Source organism: Camponotus floridanus, unplaced genomic scaffold (assembly GCF_003227725.1).
Source record: "Camponotus floridanus strain SB8 unplaced genomic scaffold, Cflo_v7.5 scaffold267, whole genome shotgun sequence".
Lineage (NCBI taxonomy): Eukaryota > Metazoa > Arthropoda > Insecta > Hymenoptera > Formicidae > Camponotus > Camponotus floridanus.
Window position 1 is genome coordinate 39336 of NW_020229400.1, and position 21932 is coordinate 61267.

At 27.8% G+C, this 21932-nt stretch overlaps 4 protein-coding genes and 1 long non-coding RNA gene across 11 annotated transcripts; 2 read left to right on the top strand and 3 right to left on the bottom strand.

Annotated features, from left to right (window-relative positions):
• Positions 1-273: 273 nt before the first annotated feature.
• Positions 274-1117, top strand: LOC112638221. The gene is made up of 3 exons (XR_003122915.1): positions 274-311; positions 717-793; positions 1080-1117. It is a non-coding gene; the product is annotated as an uncharacterized LOC112638221 (long non-coding RNA).
• A 6551-nt stretch (positions 1118-7668) lies between these two features.
• On the top strand, positions 7669-10012 carry LOC105257396 (unconventional prefoldin RPB5 interactor-like protein). Of its 3 annotated transcripts, none has more exons than XM_020029409.2 (6): positions 7669-8035; positions 8144-8393; positions 8474-8623; positions 8733-8880; positions 8959-9665; positions 9744-9851. In XM_020029409.2, the coding sequence occupies exons 1-6, from the start codon at positions 7946-7948 to the stop codon at positions 9770-9772; spliced, it is 1374 nt and encodes a 457-aa protein (XP_019884968.1). In that variant the 5' UTR covers positions 7669-7945; the 3' UTR covers positions 9773-9851. The 3 variants fall into 3 exon arrangements, with proteins under 3 accessions (XP_019884968.1, XP_025265249.1, XP_011266286.1); XM_025409464.1 differs by having other exon boundaries at positions 7674-8035; positions 8733-8873; positions 8952-9655; positions 9744-10012; XM_011267984.3 differs by having other exon boundaries at positions 7675-8035; positions 8959-9655; positions 9744-9891.
• Positions 10013-10161: 149 nt separating this feature from the next.
• LOC105257397 (cytochrome c oxidase subunit 5B, mitochondrial-like) lies at positions 10162-11302 on the bottom strand. The gene is made up of 3 exons (XM_011267985.3): positions 11092-11302; positions 10820-10890; positions 10162-10521 (listed from the first exon to the last, which is right to left on the bottom strand). The coding sequence occupies exons 1-3, from the start codon at positions 11171-11173 to the stop codon at positions 10315-10317; spliced, it is 360 nt and encodes a 119-aa protein (XP_011266287.1). The 5' UTR covers positions 11174-11302; the 3' UTR covers positions 10162-10314.
• Positions 11303-12901: 1599 nt separating this feature from the next.
• LOC105257398 (protein brambleberry-like) lies at positions 12902-17241 on the bottom strand. Of its 5 annotated transcripts, none has more exons than XM_011267988.3 (9): positions 17144-17241; positions 16178-16579; positions 15279-15464; positions 14893-15115; positions 14511-14807; positions 14077-14289; positions 13653-13883; positions 13293-13575; positions 13055-13230 (listed from the first exon to the last, which is right to left on the bottom strand). In XM_011267988.3, exons 2-9 carry the CDS (start codon positions 16556-16558, stop codon positions 13086-13088), a joined length of 1959 nt encoding a protein of 652 aa, XP_011266290.2. In that variant the 5' UTR covers positions 16559-16579; positions 17144-17241; the 3' UTR covers positions 13055-13085. The 5 variants fall into 5 exon arrangements, with proteins under 5 accessions (XP_025265244.1, XP_011266290.2, XP_011266291.2 ...); XM_011267989.3 differs by lacking the exon at positions 17144-17241 and adding an exon at positions 17002-17120; XM_011267987.3 differs by lacking the exon at positions 17144-17241 and adding an exon at positions 16656-17120.
• A 174-nt stretch (positions 17242-17415) lies between these two features.
• Positions 17416-21762, bottom strand: LOC105257399 (protein SMG8). Its single transcript, XM_011267990.3, has 15 exons — positions 21640-21762; positions 21350-21494; positions 20994-21268; positions 20620-20850; positions 20352-20548; positions 20180-20283; positions 19827-20020; positions 19481-19720; positions 19177-19380; positions 18995-19104; positions 18759-18929; positions 18466-18676; positions 18033-18365; positions 17766-17945; positions 17416-17605 (listed from the first exon to the last, which is right to left on the bottom strand). The coding sequence occupies exons 1-15, from the start codon at positions 21678-21680 to the stop codon at positions 17485-17487; spliced, it is 2757 nt and encodes a 918-aa protein (XP_011266292.1). The 5' UTR covers positions 21681-21762; the 3' UTR covers positions 17416-17484.
• Positions 21763-21932: the final 170 nt, after the last annotated feature.

A 21932-nucleotide genomic window follows, 5' to 3' on the forward strand; every position in this document is an offset into this window, starting at 1 on the left:
ATCGCGTTTTTGCGTTAGACTTTGTCGCAATCCCACTTTCACAAGTGAAACGAGATTTTCGCTCGTATCGAAACCGGGAGTGCCGTTTAAAGTATATATATATTAAATATATACATCGCGCGACAAAACAGAAAATTTTTAATCGTATCGAATAGTACGGGAGTGCCGTTCAGTATCGCGCGTAAAAGTGCGAAAATAGCGATATAAAAATATCGCTCGTGAGTGCGGGAGTGCCGTTAAGTATCGCGCGTCTAACTGAGAGGAAGAGGAGGCCTAGGAGAGGCATCAGGCTCCGGCAGAGCAACCTTCTGGTAAGCAATTTATTTATTTGTAATTATATATTAAATATTAAATATATTTATCATAATTTAAATCAAACAATTAATCGCAACAATTAATTTGATTTGTTTATTTATATGATTTAAATAAGAGAGAAAAAGATTTTTAAATAAAAGCTATAATCTCTTGTAAAGATATAAGCTTTATAAAATTATTAAAGAATTATTAATAATGTTTTTCTTTAATTTATAGAATTATTTTATGAATCTACTTATTATTATATGGATTGAATATAAGATACACAATACATACAATAATAATTCTTTGAAAAAAAAAAATTAATTATTAAATTATTAAATTAATTATTAATTAATTATTAAAAAAATTAATTATTTTGGACGTTATTATAATTTGGATTTTCTATGTGTATGTTATAGATGTAACCAACCCAGATGATCTGAGAGGAAGAGCAGGCCTAGGAAAAGGCATCTTGCACCAGCGGAACAACCTGATGGTGTGTATTATTACTTATATTAATTTTATATAAATTAATTAATTAATTAATTTGATTTATATAAATGATTTAAACATGAAAAAATTGGACAAATTTTTATAATAATTCTTTCTATAAAAGTTTCTACTTAAAAAAATTAATTACGTATAAAATTATTTCATATTTATACATGTATTTATAATTGCGTACATCGGATATAAAATTTAATGAGTCCAATAATAATTTCTTAAAATATTAATTATTTTGAACATTGATATAATTTGCATTTTATATTTGTATGTTACAGACAACATAGCTTCAATATCAATTCCGCTGTTGCGCATCAGTGCCGGTAAGTGACAACTTTTTATTTTGAAGCAAAGGATTTGTAAATGCATGAAGAAATCCGTTGCTACTAACTCTTGATTGGCGGGACAATACGTGTAAAAATTAAAGTAAAAGAAAAATATTTGTAAAATAACAATAGATATAGACATACATGAAATATTTATTTCCATTATATATATATGGACACACAGACTTTTACAAAACGATTTTAAAAATAGATTTTTAATTTCTAAATATTTAATCTAAAAAATAAAAATATTTATAAGCAACCCGCCGACCGAGAGTTAAAATGCATGGTAATTATATTTTATGCATGATAATTTATTTCGCGATTTCTGACGACTGAATGACGTACGTTAAAATACGATCATAATATCGTACGATCGTAAACAAATGGTCGTCAAAATGAATATAGCCAGAAGCAGAGATAACTGGCTTGGAAAATACATTAATATTGGCAATATTGGCCAAAAGATGTGTTGCGCCGCTAAGACTTCCTTTTATCGCGAATTTCCGGTTAGGGCTTCCTAAATTTTTCATTATCGCGGATTCCTAATTAGGGTTCCCCAAATTTCACTTGATCGTGAATTTCTGCTGGCGTAAGCCAGCAAGTAGGGTGGCTAGGGCTGTTAGGTCTTTGTTATGTCTGTTAGGGCTGTTAGGACTGTTAGGTTTGTTAAGCCTATTAGGTTTGTTAGGGCTATTAAAGCATATACAAATTAAATTTATTTTCAAGAAAAAAGAACATAAAAATATGTTATTTTTAGGGGTCTGTATTAGGCTTGTTAGGGCTATTAGGTCTGTTAGGTTGTTAAGGTTGTTAAGATTGTTAGGGCATATAAAAATTAAATTCATTTTCAGGAAAAAATATCATATAAATATGTTATATACATATATATATATATATATATATATATATATATAATTTATTTCATAATTATAATTTATATACAATAAAATTAAATAAATTATATTGTATATAAAGAATTGAAATTAATTATAAAAAAACTATAAATAAAAATAAAAAAATTAATGTATGGAAAATGTAAAAAATGTAACTTAAATACATAATGTACATTTAAGTTGCATTTTATTATACATATAACATATGTTAAATTTAATATTTTATTTTTTGTAAATTGTATTTTATTTTATCACTACTAAAAATTGTATTTTCTTAAAAATTATACAATTTTAAATTCAAATGTGAATGTTATTAGTATTTAATATGATAATATTTATTTGATAAAATATTGAGAGATAAAAGTAATTCGATCTAAATAATTTTTTTTTCTAACTTATTTGAAATCATATACATTGATTATCATTGAATAATCATTTTAAATAATAAAAATTTTGCAATTTTCTTATGTTGAGAATATTGATACTAATAGCATCAATTATTAAATTGTAATTAACATTATAATTATATCTATAAATTGTAATTATATTATTTTTTATTTTTCATAATTTTCTTTGCAATTGTATAGAAATTATAATCTAGTTGTAATAATGTAAAAGAAATCTATTGTACATTACATGAAATTAGATGAATACGTACAATAACAAAATTTGTTTAATTAACATTTGATATATTTTATTTGAATATTTTTATTGCAAAATTATTCAAATATTTGGATAGCTTATTTTTTATACTAAAAGATTATTAATAAATTCGAGAAACTTTCGTAATCGCGCAAATACCGTAAAAAAAATTCTTTTACATAATATAAAGGTTATTAAATAAAAGTGAATCAAGAAAAACACGATGTTAACCCAATAATTAGATATTAGCTTTTTACGTAAAATGTGTCGTTCTTTTAATATTATAGAAAACACAAGTATGTTCGAAAATAAAATATTGCGAAATATTAAACATTATCAATCATGCGGAAATTAAAATCTATAAAACAAAATAATTTTCTTTGATTATCGTTTTTAATTTAATGTATTTCGAGAATTTCGCATCGCGTTAAATATTTATAGATTACGATTTATTGATTTACGATTTTATAATAAATTATATTGCAAACAATTGCGTTCTTTTCACGTTTTTGGATGTGATCGCTGTCTCGACGAAGAAGCCTTATCGCTGTCCCTCATGTCAGGTGGACGCTAGCAAATGCGCGGTTTGTACTGGCGGAGAATCGAAACGATTTTCATTGCGGACAGTTATTTCTCGCCGGTTTTTGTGAGATCTATCCGCAACGCTTAGTTCGGTGCCTCATTGAAAATTGAAAGTTTCATTACAGAGTAGGAATTAAACCCAGGTTTTCGTGGCAGTTCCTGGAAACAATGTTTTGGCAGTGATTTAACGACAATCACCGTACATTGTTTGAAATCGAATTACAAAATTCATTATACTTTGAGAGAAGATATATTTTCTCTTTTTGTTAAAAATGTTCTTCCATTAATATCCTCCTATTAATATCACTATTATTTTAATAATGAAAATAATAATTCAAAAATGGATATAATAGATAAAATTCACTTTTTCAAATATAAATTTAATTTAATAAGTTTTTGCGCAAACTTTTTTGTGCAAAATTTTTATTATTTGAAAAATTATGGTTACAAACAAGTATATTTAATTAATTAATTTTGAATTAATTTTATTTTTGGTCTCTTTTAAGAAACCACTTGCAGGAATTACTGGATGCTCCACTATCTTATGTATATTATAACTAGTTTATTTTAGATAAGAGTGTATATATAATAAAATACATGTGCGTAAATTGTGACATATTTGAAAAACTATTTTTAATATTATTCTTAATATTATTCTTAATATAATAGGAATGCATGATATAATATAAAATGTGTGATTAATTAAAAAATTCGAGACAAATCGAATGGGTACTCTGATATCAGTAAGATATCTGCAAATTATTATTACGTGCTAAGTCTTAACTGTTAAATGTAACAGAAAAATTAATTTCTTGATAATCTTTCATTTGATGTTGCTAAATATTCAAATTGAATTTTTTTTTAATCTTGCTGTTATCAGATTTGATTTGTCTCGAATTTTGAGCACATTTGGTACCCTAAAATTAATATTATTCACACATTTAATCAAGCAACGATAAAAGCGCATGTATTTCATTTTACCTTTAAATATATTTGATTGTAACATGTATATAAAACCTATTATATCCAGTCATTTTTTAGTAAAAAGAAAAGATTTCTTAAAATGGAAGAAGATGTTTTTTTACGCGAATTTTAATATTATATATTGAAAATGATAAGAAGGGTAACAGTCGTTAATCTGCTGCGAAATCGCTGTTATCGGGAGCAATCAGATCGGGGATTCGTTCCTTCTTGTAGAGAAGATTCTGATGTTTAATGAATCACTTAACTATCCGTTGTGGGTCAATTTCGCGAGATCCGAAATAGAAGAAATAAGACAAATTGAAGTCGCTTCCCACTTTTAGGATCGTTCTTCTCTTTGTCAGATATTAACCAGCGTGTCACTTGGCAGAGGGATTTTGATCTGGTCTAATCGTTAGGCCAGTTATTCTTCATTGAGCGTGGCGATAACGTGATTATTTTAAGAATTATTAGAGTTTAGCCTGTTTGCAATTGTTCGCGGAACAAGATATATATTTTACTTTTGATCGCGAAATTTACATGAAATTGTATATTTGAAAAGAAATCGGCTATTAGATTCTGCATCCGCGTTTGATTCCTTACGTATACTATAATATTGTGCAAATTATATGAAATGCGCCTCTAATGTTGCAATATTTTTATTGTCGCACAAAATGAGAATAATTATATTGCGCACGTTGTATTCCGATTATTAGAAATTATGTGTATTGTGGTTAAATATTACTGTTATTATTAATTAATTTATTTATTATATATATTCGCGAAATTTAAACCGCGAAATTTAATTTTTTCTCTGATTTAATTGTTGGGTAACATCAAAGTTTTACTTATCTTTCCGCGTCATCGAACATTTCTTTTAGAAAATCTTATAAAATGAATTAAAATTTCGCATTAAAATTACTTTTTCTTAATTGAGAGGAACACAAGCGATAAATTTATTAATTATTTTTTTAGTCGCGATAGATTATCAGCTATGCTAATCTAAAAATTTTCTAAAAATTTCTAATCAATTTTACGTTGTACGTATTGCGGATATTTTTGTGTAATATAGTAAAGTAATCTATGTATATATTCTATATAACAATTTTTTATGTATTATTTTATGTATTATATATAATATATATTTTATTGTTATGTATTACACTATATATTTTCAACGAAAAATTTTATGTATTATCTTATGTATTAACAATTTTATGTATTATATATATATATATATATATATATGTATTATGTATATATATTTTATTATTGTTATACATTATATACTTTCAATTTGATTGTATTATTATATATTAAATTAATTTTTTAATTTATATTTTATAACTCTATTGTATTTTAAGTTAAAATAAAATATTATATATTAAGTTATACTATTATGAAAATGATAACAAAATTATGTATAAAAGATATTTGTAACAATAGAGAATAAATCTTGAATAAATGTCGAAAAATGGAAAATATATCTTCATTTTTCGAAAAATTATTTTACTTTCCGAATTTTCCTTTTTTTTCTTTCTATATATATAGTATTATTGTAAGTCTAAGAGTGTGTGTGTGTGCTCTCAACATCATTATCCGTATTATTGAAAATATTTGAATAAATTCGAATACATATTTATTTGATGTTGATACCAATTTATAAATTGTACTATAATTATAATATACATTTTGTAATATATTTTTATATGACTGCAAGCTATGTAATTATGCATTATAATATTTTATAATTATATAATATATATATATATATATATATATATATAATATATATGTATATTTTATACATTCTTTGTATTATATTTTCTATTTGGAAAATTTGAAAAACCTACATTATATTAAAAGAAAATAAAATAAAAAAATTGTACCTCTTCGATGGTATCTCCACCTTAACGAAGGCATTTGCCGGGTGAGGAGGTTTGAGTACTCTAATGATCCGGAGAGCTATGCCGGCGGTAACGTAGGCCGATATTCATACAATTTGTTTTTATATTTAATCATCTTAAATATAATTTTAGATCGCATCTTAAAATTCTGTTCAGTCTCAATGAAATAACAAACATTTTCTAAATTTTACTTAAAACGATTTTAAATATAAGACTGTGTAAACACCGGCCTTAATTACTGGTAGGGTCACCCATGCCGGATAGGTCAAAGAGAAAGAGTCAGACTAAGAGAGATACCGTAATTATAATTATTATATTAGTAATTATTAATTAATTATATATATTAATATATATATATATATATATATATTAATATATATTATATATTAATTTATATTATACATTATTAATATATATTATATATTAATATATATTATACATATTAATTATTAATATAATATTAGTATTAATATAATATTAATATAATATAATAAATAATTATATTATATTATAATATATTATAATACTTAGTTAATAATTATTATATATTTTGAATAAGATGGAAGAGAATAAAAGAATGATAAAACGATAAGAAGAAAGAAGCACGAGTCCCTATAGTCTTGGGAATGCGACAGATCACAACATTGCAAAGATTTGAAGAAGAAGATGCATCGGATAAACATATGTAGTAATTATATAGGAATAGCTTGTAATTAGTCGACTAATAATAGTAATAATAATAGTAATAATAGTAATACTTTTTAATTATGTTACACTTTATAATTTAGTACCTTGTATTATATATACATATAAAGCATTAAGCATTAAATATTTTGCTGTTATGAAAATTGTAATAGAACAATATAAAAAATTTGCTACATAAAGTGTAACATTCGAAAGCATTCACTGACGAGATACTATTAAAGATCAATGATTTTACAAGATTTATCGTGACACAAAACATTTATGTATTTATGTATATACATATACATATACATTTATATATATATATATTTTTTTTTTATATTTAAAATAATCGAGATCGCGTCTTGAGATTCCGTTCAGCTAGTAAAATAGTTGTATTTTCCAACTCACTTAAGAGGATCTTAAATATAAGAGTGAATTATGAATGCCAGCCTTAGTTAGATAGGGTTCTCATGCCGGACAGGTCGAAGGCAAAGAGTCAGACTAAGAGAGATATCAAAATTATGTATAAATATGGCAATGAATATAGAAAAATATTTATTTCATCTTTGAACATTACATTGGAAGATTACAGTATTTTTCGCGCATTGAATAATTTATTTACTATCAATTTATATACATGAGTGTCTTGTTATACTCTGGTGCTACCGGCATTTCATGCACATAGCACGGAACGAAACCAGAAATTATGCACATTATACCCTCTGAGAACATTCATGGACTTTGGCTTTGTAGTTTATGTCCACATTTTCAATGTCCATAGAGGGAGTATCGCTTTCAGGGATCACCTAAAAGCAGGCCATGACATCTCTCAGTCTTCTCTTTGTTAGCTGTATTGCTATACTAGTGCAATTAATTAGAGTGAAAGAAAGTATGTTGTCTCTTTTCAACTTATTGCACTAGTGCAGCAGTGCAGCTAAAAAAACAGACCTAAAATTTCAATGCGCATGCGCATAAAGGATAGAAATACCTCTCTGAGTGTTTCTCTTTTCTGTAAAAGGCTTTTGACGATCGCATAATCTGTGTATATCAGAGAGAAAAAAATTGATTAACACACGTGTATATTTCTACAAATATATTTTTTATATTGTATCTTTCATATTTGCATTTCTAATATATATCTACAATGTACAACATTGTAGCTAATAATGCAACGATGGAACTTGAACAAATGAAAAATTATCAACGAACACTATTAAATAACGTGTTTGCGCAGGTATAATTTTACTTTTCATTCAAATTATACATATATTGTTTAATGATAATTTTTGTTTAAATTATATTAATTACAATCTAAAACTCAATAATTGATTTATATATATAGGAACTTGAACAAAATGAGAATCAAGTGAATACATGGAATGATTATAGAAATAAATACAAGAAAGTAATAGAAGGACTTGAAGTATATCCACTATCTGTCTCGGAAAATTGTATGGTGCCTATTGGCAAGCGAGCATTAATGAAAGGAAAATTAATTCATACTAACGAAATTTTGGTTTATTTGGGAGATGGATATTTTGCAAAATATAGCGCATCACAGGCAATTTCATTGTGCAAAAGGAGGATAGCATGTATAAATTTTATATATGTTTTTGTTTCATTATTTTATATTAAATATATTTATTATACATTGTATTTTCTTATTTCATAGGGGCAGATAAAATGTTGAAAGACTTGGAAGCTGAAAGAAACTTGTATGAAATGAAACAATATCTCCCATTAAAACATGATATTTTTGGAGAAGAAGGTAGAAAAGACATATTGGAACATTGGAATGAGAACAAACTTGATGAATGGAAGAGTAAATATTTGTATTATACTCTAACAGCTGATATAATAAATAGAAATATATTTTTTTTAATATATTTCTATTATATCAGCTGTTAGAAACAAAGTATATTTAATTGTAGTACTACATAGGCAGCGTGAAAAGGAATATCGTCAAAAATTAGTACAATTGAGGGAAAAAGAAAAGACTGATATTTGCACCGAAGAAGATCTTTTTAAAAGATTAGATGAATTAGAATTGGAAGAAGAATTAAAAGATGAAATATGCAGGTTACTCTAATTTTTAAAGTTAAAACTTACTGATGATTGTATTTAGAATAAAACTATTATATTTAAAATTTTATGCAGACTGGAAGCTGAACGAGAAGATAGTTATAATGATTTGAAAGAAGGAGAAGTCTATGATGAATCAGAAGAGGATTCATCTGATTCTGACGAAATTACGACAGAAACAATTGAGGAAGAATTACAAAAATTGAAAGATATCCAAACAAACAAAATCACATATAATATACCAGATCTCAATGTTGATACAATACAAGATAAAATTCTTGATACAAATGTTAAAACAAATGAACATCTTGATCTTACTGTAAATTCTAGTCAGGAGGAATTAAAAAACAATCATTCATCTGAATCTAAAGAGGGTATATCCAAGGCCACAAATGCAAAGAAAACAGGAAGAGTATCATTTATTGAACCATGTATTACGAAAAATACAGAAAATGAAGAAATATTAATATCTAGTGAAAAATCCTGTTTTATTTCAAAACAGGATAAAACACATGATGATTCTGAAAATGAAGAAGATATTATCAGGATTGAGTTTTCACATTCATCCCATATTCCAAATATATCTACATCAAGTAATACAGAAATACAAAGCCCAATAGATATTTATAAACTGTTTAATGCTCCCAAATCCATTTTGAAAAGATCTCCAAATGATATGATTCCTAATCAAATCGCTCCTCTTTTGAATGAAGAAAGTAGTACTGACACAGAAAATGAAGTCGAACATGTTAAACATTCTATCTACAATTCTGTGCGTAAAAGTAATTTAGATACTAGTAATTTTAATACTAACACAATAGAAATAAATAATTATATTTACTAATAGATATATTTTGTAGGTAATCAAGGAAAAAGTCCAAGAAAATAAAATATCGCCAATGAAAAATAGTTTAGAAAAAAAAGATGAAAAGAAAGTAGTAAGTAGGTTTAAACTGGGGCGAGCTGAAAAAAAGAAGTGATATGTGAATATGTTTATTATAAGTTAGAATTTTGTTTGTACATAACATATAAATAAATATATATTTTCTAAGACTATGTGTTCATAAAATGTCCCAGTTGTATGGAAAATTTATTTTGAAAACAAAAAATTTTCCACATGAAAGTCAGTGAAGATCACAATCTATTCCACATATACAATTACAATTTTTTTAAAAAGTATATAATAATTTATATTTTAAGAGAAAATAATAAAGAGTCATGAACTTTAACAATGGAACGAAAAACTATGATATATATACATAATATTTACAATATATTTCTTTATTTTTGCAGTTCCCATACAATGAAATTTTTTTTTTTGGACAGGATACATAGGGAGAATATGGTAATAAATGAAAATAGATGTAATTACTTTCTAATATAATATTAATTCTATGTTGAAAACAATCCACTAGTTCACCCTTAATTGTATTATAGAGGTGCTTTCTCGACCAGCTTAAACCAATGGCCACACTCACAGCGACGTGGAGGGCCCTGATGCAGCCACATCCAATTTACGTGCAATGCATCCTCATCACAAATGCATCCCATTATACGACTCTCAAATGCACTGTAGACTATATTAGGATTCTCCTTTGTACTGTCTGGTCGTCGTTTTATAGTCAAATTATAGGGATCCTAGAGAGAAGCAAATTAATAAAATATATCATTTTTTTTCTTTTACAAAATATACACTATTAATATTATTTATCATAGTGATCTCTAAGTAAAAGTATGAATATAAAAAGTAAAAAATGCAAACTTATAAAATAAAATACAAGTCTATGATATAAAAATAAATATACACGTATAAAAGAATCTTCTTTCGTAAGAAGATAAAGAGATACATGTCGATTGTGATATATTAAATTATAACACTAGCACGTCAGGATCGCGATAGAGATATTTCCAAAGTTGCAGAAACGTCAGAACTTACTTCGTTACCGGCTAAACGAGCGAGCATCTCCCTCTTCTCCAAACCAGTGGCATGATCAAGAGGCTCGGCGACTGTCGAGAAAAGAAAACGTACAATGTATGAATTTTATCCGTGTCAAAATATTTCGGACATAGTCGAGAGAAAGATGAAAATCGATCAGGCGGACGAAAAATACATTACGTAATATGGAGTACGTCTCCAATGTGTGTAAAATCAAGAAACGCATATCGAAGACACCGCGTATATTCGGGGACGTTACGTGAGATAATTACATTTCTTTTGGGAACACGTGAGGCTGTAGGAAATCGGCCGTCGACACGTTTGGAGCACGTTACGGGCGCATAACCACGCCATTTCTCAGGCTGTAGAAGCAGATGTCACACGCTATTCGTCCCTCGGCCCGGTTGGGTTAAATCCTTATTTTTAGTCACGAATAGAACGATGCGCAGAGATTGCCGTGCTCAGGAACGGAATAGCGCGCGCGCAGCGCTACAATCTCCCTTTTTGCGTGTCACAACTTTGTAATATATATATCCAAAATTGATAATATATAGTGATGTTATCAATATAATATGTTTAATATTACTAATCTATATATGATATATATATTATTATACCTTATGATATATATGATTATATATACCTTTATATATATATATATATATATACATTACATTTATATATAATTTACATATTAAATTATAAATTATAATAAATTATAAATTATATTAATATAAAATATTATATTAATTATATTAAATAAATATTAATATTTTCTAACTTACAAATATTAATAATAATATATAAATAATAAATTTTATATTACATTGATGAAACAAGAGAGTGTAGATAATTAATATTATTTATCTCTTAGTACTTCAAACTTGTAATTTTTAAAGAACAATTTTTTTACTCAAATCACGTCGAGATATTTATTATTTAAATTGACTCTCCTACATCAAATGAATGATTCATGATATTTAATTATACCATTATTGTAATCTATGTAGTTAGTAGTAGGAGAGCTTTTTAAAAACTGACAAGCTATTTGCATCGCACAAGATGACATTTATGAATGAAGAAATATTTCAGAATTAAATGGATTTTTGCATTGAAATATATATTACAATTACAGAAAAACAACAGTTTATATTTTTATACACAATTTTGTACAAGTTTTATAAGATTATTTATACCATAAATTTGTACTTCAAAATACATCTTTATGAAATAATAAATTATATGTTCTACTATATCAAATATATTGTCACTTATAATATTTAAATAGAACTTGTAACTATTGCTATTACCTACTATTTTACATGAAAGCAGGAAAATATGTTTTTAAATATATATTACTAAATATATATTATTACTAAATATAAAATTGTTTATTGTTAAGAAACATTGCTATGACATATGTGTAATTAAAAATTTTATAACTTGTGTAAGTATATTTTAAATATTTTAAAATAAAACATTTAAATTGTATGATCAAATAATATAAATTATACAAATTATCTATATATAAATATTTGTATATGCTAACATTATATTAAGATATATATATCTGAAATAGTATCAAGATTAATGAGACATTTAGTATTAGACATTGTTGTATTATTATAAAGTTTTACAAAATCATAAAATGTACACAAGTTATTCAATCTGTATCAATAGTAGACAACAAAACTGATGATTGAAGAAGTAACAATTGTAAAAATTGATATTTGTAATTATTGTAAAATTTTTAATAAATCTTTGTTTATAGTACAATATACAATATGTAACAAGGTATTTTTATACAAAGTATCTTTATACAAAGTATCTTTATTGATCTATTTATAAAAGAAATAATGAATTCATAGAAAAAATTTTATTTAAATAAAATTTTATTTAAATAAGATATTTGATTTAAATGAGAGATTAAATAAATTATATACATTAATTTCAATTTGATTTAATCTCTCGATTATCAAATTTTTATTGAATTTTTTTATGAACCAATTATTTTTTTGATAGTAAATCAATAATCAAGTTTTTATTAATTATAAATTATTATATATTATAATCATCCAAAAATTCTCGTAAATTATCAACTCTAAAATTACAATTATCAAATCTTTTATCATCAGTTGCATTAATTGTTATTAAATAAAATAGAGAGATACATAGATAAAATAAATAAAGCTACATATATTATGCCCTAAAAACTCAGATTATTACTTTAACTCTTGTTATAACAGGATTTAGCTATTTACAGAATTCAATCAAGATGACCATTGATAATAGATGTGCCAGTAGAATGATGATGGCAGTAACATTGGCCGGGTGAAGCAAACACTCGACATCTTTTGCCGTTTCTTGTTATTGCCATACAAACCATTTTCGAAAAACCTAATGGGGTGACACTAGAATCATATTTTTTGATCATTTCACGAATTATCAATCATTCTAGCGATATTACATATACCTTTTAGATCGCACTGTGTTCATATTATAATAACTACGATGTTTCAATTCGGACGCGTCCGTTATATCATTAATATCATTATAATAGTTCTCATGTGACGAGTGTGTCATGTTGGAAGAATAATCATGTTGCATGTCATCGTCTGAAAATTCCTGTTTATAGTTGTACACATCCTCACGATTTCTTTTCAATGGTTGATATGAACAGGAGAGTTCCTCGTGCGTGTTTAAGTTGCGCCGATTGTTCCAAGAACCGATCAAATGTATCAAGTCATTAATTTTTTCTGAAAAATGATTATTATTAAGAATTGTCACTTGATGATTTTTTTCAGATAGTTTTTATGTCAAATCGAAAAAGTACCTTTACAGTAACTTATTTGTAAAATAAAGAAATTATAGAGATTCCGCATTTTTTTCATTAATTTTTCATGCAATTGCGTTTTTGCTATGGAATTGAAATATGATGTTAATGTGTATTTATGTGCATTTCCATTCAAATGTTTATTTTGACAGACTGACTTAGCTGGTTCTGTCTTTGCTTCTGAATTGTTTGGTCCAAATATACGTTGTATTCCCAGCATTACAAAATACACTGCATTAAAAAATATATCAAATATAAGTCAATTTATATTGAAATATTATATTGAATTATAATTTATACTGAATTATTATATTATAACTATAATATTAATATATTATATGTTAATATATTATTATATATTATATATTATAATTATAATATTAATATCATGATTGTTTTAATGCATATTTTGCACAATACTTACTTCCAGTGATTACAAATATTAAAACTGTCATAGATGTAAAATCTAGAGAAGCTTCCATTCCATGTTTCAAGTAAGTAATGAGATTCACTGGCACTATACCCAAAATACTAACTCTAGTTAAAAATGGTGCTTGTAAAAATGCAGCAATTATCATCGCCACTAATATATATGCGATATGTGAAACTATACGAAAGATTCTTTGCACTTGTTCACCTAAAAATATGAAAACTTGAATTATCGATGCATATTTCGATTTTATATCAAATTTGTCACAAAGTAAAATTTTTTAAATATAATAAATTAAATATAATAATAATAAATTAAATATAATAAAAAAAATTTACTTAATTTAATTAATCTAAGAAAATTTTCTTATGCAATTAAAACAGACTGTATTCTTGTATATAATAAATATATCTTGTATAATAATTTACCAGTGTCGTCAATATAATCGGTAATCCATCCTAACTTTTGGTCTATTTCTGTGCGCATAATATTCGTGAGATTCCAAATATATTGAATAGTATTATTAATTTGTGTAAGTTTCTGCATTGTCTGCTCGTAATTCTCCAAGGTTTTCTCATGTTGATCTAATATACGATCAGTGCTACTTTCAATTTTTTCCCAAATTGATTGCATTTGCTCTTGTATACTGATCAAGTCTTGCAACACTTCTTGATGATTTGCACCACGCTCAGTAGCTTGTTGCTCAAGCTCTTTTTGCGCCTTTTCTAAAGGATATATTAAATAAACTTTGAAGTCTATACAATAATAAAAAGAGTAAAAATGACATACAATATGAAAAATATGTAGTACCTAATTTATTTTTTATATCTTCTGCCATGATTGCGAGCTGAGTATGTCCAGATCGTATTAATGCTTTTTCGTTATTTAAGTCTCTCAGATTTGATGTTACAAGATTGTGAGCTGTCACTTGAGCGTCCTTCAAGTATTGTTGTTGTTCCAAGAGTGCTTCGTTTCCTTCGGATAATGATGATAGAGCTTTTGTTGTCTGTTCTTGCAGGTGATCTTGACTTTCCTGTATAAATCATACAATAAATAAAATAAAATTTTCATTAAAAATAAATATATAGATAAATTTATATATAGCAAAAGGGGAAATATATTTATTTTTAATGAAACTTTTATTTCATTTATTGTATGATTCATGCAGGAAAATAGGAATATATGAATACAGATACCCTCAAAGATTTCAATGCTTCGATTTGAGAATGCGCAGATTGCATCAGTTTGTTGACAGTTAACTCTGTAAGAGCACGAAATTGTGTATTTCGAGCTGCATAACAAACTGCTCTTGCTCTATTACTCATTAAATGATATGCATTCCACATGTCAGCATCCATATTTGTTGTACACTGTTGAAGAGGCTAAAACATAGAAATTATATTTTATACTTACTATAAATTATATGATTTTCTTGCACATACTTCAACAGTGCACTTTTTTTATAACATTATCTTAGCAATTATTTCTAATTATTTATTCTACTTAATTTTTTTTTTAATTTAAATTTTCACTAAATATTCTTAAATATTCTTTAGTATTATATTACATCTACTAATAGAGTAACATTAGACACCAGTATAATGCACTGTATGACTGAAAACTCTGGGGAGGTCTTCAAAAGTAAGAGGGGGAAATGTGCAGGTTTGAACAGGCATGGAATTTACCCCTTCAATTTGTATCAAAGGATATGGATATTCTGTAGCTATCTTGTATGTTTTGAATAATATAAATCGATTCTTTTATATATTATTAATAAATAAAATACATTTTAATAGATAAATCTATATCGTTAAAATAATTCTGTTGCATAAATGTTTTCTCAAAATAGCATTTCTTTTAATTTCTTTTAAATTTTAAATTTGGTATACAAAGCATTAAATTATACACTGAAAATTGCAAAATATAATAAAATTAATAAAGTTAATAATTCAAAAATGCAATTGTTAGTTTTATTATTATTCAAATAGATTTTAATGGAATGCTTAGTTGATATTTTGATTAACAAGACTGATATAACAAAAATAACAAAAAGTTTTCATTTATGCAAAGAAAATATATTGTATCGATTATATACCATTTCCTCAGTGCAGGGAAATATCTTTCTGCCTTCAACTGCTGATTGGCAATTTAGAAGATTTACACTCAGCTTTGCGAGCTCTTCTTCTGACATATCAGAACACGAGGTTCTGATTTTCATAATAACTTTATGTTGACAGATTTCCAATGGAGAAGAAACCTTAACATCTGTTAACTTGGCAGCTTGTTGGAGGAACTTTTCATCTTCTGTCATCGACTCGTAAGGAATTGAGATCAAAGGTATACTATCAGCGACTGAAACAGTTTTATCATCTGTTTTTCCCCATATCCAACCCAGTATAGATGCACTCCCAAGTTTACAATTAAAGGACACAAAGAGTATCAACAATAAGAGTCTGCAATCCACTTTCAACTTCATTGTGTCTAATTAATCCGCTGCCTAAAAACAAAAATAAAAGCAATAATCATTGAATATAGCTTTGTTTCATATTAAACGATTCATGAAAGATACATACAAGTATCAAAAATTATTATATGATTTGTTCAGAAATAATCAAAAGCTAAATCTATTCATAAACACAGGTTATTTTTTCTCTTCTCCCTTATTGCATATTATTAGTATTCGAGTCCGCTAAAAAGGTGACGGTACAAAATACACGCAACCACAACTAAAAATAGATAACACTGGATCATTCGAGGCTGTGATTTGCATCGCAGTTATTATAAATCTGTCGTAAAACAATGTCGAGTAAACAAATATTTTACAGCTTTTTCACTCGATCGTTTTACATCGCGTCAGCGAGATACGACCCAACAAAATTAACCCTTTTCTCAGATTCAAACGCGATGACAAGCACACACCTGTCACCCGTTTTCACCCATGCGTTTCAACGGTTGTGTCGTTTGAGTGCACGGCCTTTCGTTGATCGATGATCCGCCACTTAAGAGACATCCCGTAAAAATATTCTTTACGATATATTTATTTTTATCTATTTTTTATTACCTGGTTTAAAAATTATGTTTCATTTATAATTAGAAGGCGAATTAACGTTGCGTTCGAAGATAGAAATGTTTTTGTAAATTCAAGTTGCAAGCCAATCGCAAACGCGAGTGACTTGCACGTGATCAGTTGGAATTTTAAAAACTACGAATCATCGCACAGGATCGTAAACGTCAAATCAAGATAAGGTTCAAATGCGCGGGCGTTTTATTTTCTATGAATACAAATTCTTGAAAATTCATAAAAATAAAATAATTCGAATTATACACAAATAAAAAGATAACTAAACATTTGTCAAATGTAGAGGCAAATATTTTTTACAAAAAAATTCTATATTACAGTCTTTATTTTTTTTCAGGCATAACTTCGCTTATACCGTACATCCCGGCTAACAAACGCCCATGAGACGCAGCTACTGGCTCCTTAGGTGGCAAATATGGTCCTTTCTCACCCATGTACACGTAACTTTGATATTTATTAAGAAAAAAATGACGCGATGAATATTTGAATGGAAAAAGAAAAGTTAAGTGAGAAAATAGATTGCTCATATATAATTAAAAAAAAAGATTCTCGATAATTTAAGAATGTTAACGTAACGTAAAACAAATTTTTAAAAAAAGGATACGGCAATCTTAAAATCCAGTATGCACTTTGAGATAGTTTGATCGGTTCTTCGCACCCGGTGACGAATATCGGGCAAGGTGGGGTACCAGGTTGAACCCTGGGGTTCAATGTGACATGTACTGGGGCTTTAGGTGTCACCACATGGATTCTCATTAATTGAGCGATCAATGGTTTCGTTTGCCTAAAAATGAAAAATATATTTATCCGATGAATAAATTTATGAATTTTATATTAAAAAATGGGATCGAAATAATAAAATTCTACGAACCTGCAAGGGCACGCAAAGTAGAGTGGCATGTCAGCCGTGCTGGACGTCACTTTATTTCCGCTATCTTTCACTATTCCATTTCCAGTGGTCTTTAGTACCTTGTCGGGCGCGGATGCCATGAATCTGTGCCCGCGTGGACATTCGTATTCCACGCCGACGAATATCTTTACCACAAATTCTTTACCACCCTTAGATTTACGACCACGAACGGTATTAATGTTTTGGAAATTCTTGCCTCCCCGCGAACAATAGCCTCCGTGAATCCCATGATCAGATCCTGTAAATCCCACCATAGGCCACAAGGAGCTACTACGCTCTTTTTGATGCTCCAATCTATGATATACAATATATTTTCTCCTTTAAATTTGTTTCTTAAAGAGTTGAAAACGACAACTTCATCAATGTGATAGATATGGGACATTTTTTTCTTCACCTGACAGTCACATCCCATGGAAGTAGAAACGCAGAGGTAGGAAATATCCCGGTTTGATGCTGCAATCCCAAATTGTGAGAATAAAGGCTACTCGGTCCTAGACATATCAGGGACCAGCTAGAAAATTGCGGTAGCAAACCCGATGGTGATTCGGTGTGTAACATTCCAGGCAGGTATTCTGTTGTTGATGGTTGCCTGACTAAAGATTTGTCTGTAAAGAACACGTATTTATTGTACATCTCGCATTTAATCGCGCAAATTTAATGAACGTAAAAAATAATGCGATAGAATACCTTTAGAGTTTTCCGCATCGCTGTCAATTACTTCTATAATGACTTTATGCGAGTCACTCGGTGTGAGACTTGTTTTGCCGCTCAATCTGGGAATATCTTCTCCAATCGGATCACTCGTCATCGAGGATTGACCGCCGCTACCATAATCTGTAATTCCATCTGTATTGTTTCCTAGAGAAATTAATCAATTAAAATCTCGCTAAGAGAAAATGTTTATCGCATCCAATATTACTTGCCATTCAAACTATCTCCTAAACTACAAGCTTGTGTATCTTCTTGTGGTGTAGAAGATCCATTGCGACTAAAGGAATCGTGGCGTTTGGTCGCTGAAAATAATTGCGCTGCCCTGAAAAGAAAAAAAATGTACATTGTCTATTTTCTCTTTTTATTGAAAGGCATCTCTAAAATTTAATTCTACCTATAGTTGTGTGTGCTAGGTTGAAACACGGGGAATTGTATACTCTCCAATTGCGCGCATCCGCATTGTTTCGCTAACATTTGAAAATAGTCGTGGTTGGCCTGTCTTAGACTGAAAGGATCTTCTCTGGAGCCTTGAATTCGACCACAATTGCAAGCACACACATATCTAACTCCACTGCAATGTTCTCTAGTAGGTAATTCGCTGAAAGCAATTGAAAGGAAAAATTTGATAATTAATAAATATAAACAATTTATAGAAATGTATATAATACACAATCTTTCTTTCTAATAGAGATATCTACCTATCGTCTTCTCGAGGTTCAGTTTGTTCTCCGCCTCCAGCACCTTCACTACCACCTCTGTGAATGGGATTTGTACAAGGATGACCAGTGAGTGACAATACTTCGCACATTTGTCTACCAGCACGCCAATGTTTGTCACATTCGGCCTGTAATTTCTCACTGAACTCTTCGAATAAAGGACCGCGAGCGTGCATCTCGAAAACTGCCATTGCATGCGCAAGTTTCGATTCGTGATATGCTCTAAAAAGCATCATTTTAAAATATAATTAAAGTATAATATAATTAAAGTATAACAAGTTAAAGTATAATTTTATTTTAATAGCAATTATTTCAAATAATTTTCAACCTTGTATAATGCTGTGGCAAGTTCTCCTGATATGATTGTAAAGCTCTTGGAAGTACTTTGCTGCATCGACTTTTACTGAATTTCACATCTGTATCTAATAAATTATGAAGTGTTGACAATTCTTTGTCAGTTCCATGAATAAAATAATCAAATACCTTGTTTGCTACTTGGCAAAATATATTTAAATTTGGTATCTGTAAATATCATTCATTTTTAAAAATAATCCAATAAAAGTTTGATCTAATATTAATATTATTCAATAAATATTGATCTCAATAATAATATTATTAAATTTATATTATTATATTGATTTAAAACTAAATTAATGATTAAATTAATTGCTAATAACGCACTTCAAAATAAGCTGGTATAGAGTGTCGACCGACGTTGTCGTCAAATCCTTTTGCAAAAGCCAAGTTTATGTGTTGTTGCAAAAACAGTTTAAACGAATGAGATTCTGTAAATATATGAAAAATTATCTTTATATATGTAGCACAATTTTTATTTGACTTTTATTCATCTTACCAGTCCCAGTATCATCAGTTATGATACTATTTGAATCTAAACTGGCAAGACTTCTGGATGTTGAACTACCGGAACTGATTTTGCAGCTTTGCATTAATTTTCTTGCCATGTAACCCAACATATCTCTTGAATCTATATTTCCGGTATGCACATACACAAATTCCTGATTAGCTGGTATTGCAAACAAGGAGTTTGAGCTAAAAATAAAGAAAAATTTTGATGTTTTCTTAAGTTTAAATAAAGATTTGATATGCTAAATTTTACGTACCTGATATTGGTAACAATTCTATTTTTCCTTAACATATGGTAAATTTGATCTTCAAGAGAATGTTCTAACTTTTTAATATTGGTATCATTATCTGGATTTTGGAATGCTGTAGGACAGGTTTCAAAATAAAATAATACTCGTGGTGAGCAGGGTCTGACATTTGCAATCCAATCTTTAGGTAGATTATGAATTGAGTTCAACACATCAGAAAGTTGTGGAGAAATTTTTTGCCTATCATAAAAATGTTACATTATTTTATTACAAAAAAATCCAAATCAACTAAATTTAATTTATATGCCTTCATATCAATATTTTTAATAATATATAAATCAAATATATAACCTGTGCTCACAAAAAATAAAACTGATGCTAACCTGACTATATCCATGGCACGAAAAAGATTTACATAACTGTAATCAAAAGTATGTGTTGGATGAGTAAGTATAATCACATGAGATATATGAAACAGTACTAGAAGCGCTCTTGCATATTTATCTCTCATATGTGCCCATACACTGAGAAAATCCTTGCAGTCCTGTTCCTCTGTAAACTTGTCATATTCAGTTAAAAGTGTATGAGTATCCAAGAATCCTCTCAAATGCAAGAAAACTGTCTTCTCACGAGAATTATAATATCCTTCAATTTCACACTAATAAACAAAAAGAAAATAGAATCAAGATACTGTTTGCTAATCACCAAGATTCCAGTTATTCAAAAAAAGATATCTAACCCAAGAATCTTTGTCAATTTCTGGTTCATCCATATGATTTAACTGGAGTATGGAACTGAGCATTTCCATCTTGCATCCTTTAGCTTGATATTGAGACTTGCCAAACACCGAGACAATAACAACTTTTTGATCAGTGTATGCAAAACTATAAAATCAATGTTATACAAAAAGGATTAACAAAATATCACATAAATTTTTATAAAATAAAAATATAAAATTTAGATAATAATCTTAAACAAAATTGTGTTACTATTAATATTCAACATTATTCTTTACGACTAATTCTTTACCTGTCCACATCACAAGGAAGTTTAAACTTATGCGGTCGCATTATGAATTGGTTTATATATTTGCAGTTTTTATTTTTTCAATAAATTCCTCCAACTTATCGATATAAAATTATACAAAGCTTTAGATTTTATTCTCAAAATTCATTTAATGAATTTTGTTTACATAAAAACGATTGTTTTCTTATTCTTACACTTCTTATTGTTGATTTACATTGTTTTTTTTCTGAGAAAATTTGTGCACAAGTACGTGCGAATTATTTACATCATAATCACAGGATTTTCTCTGTTAAGTC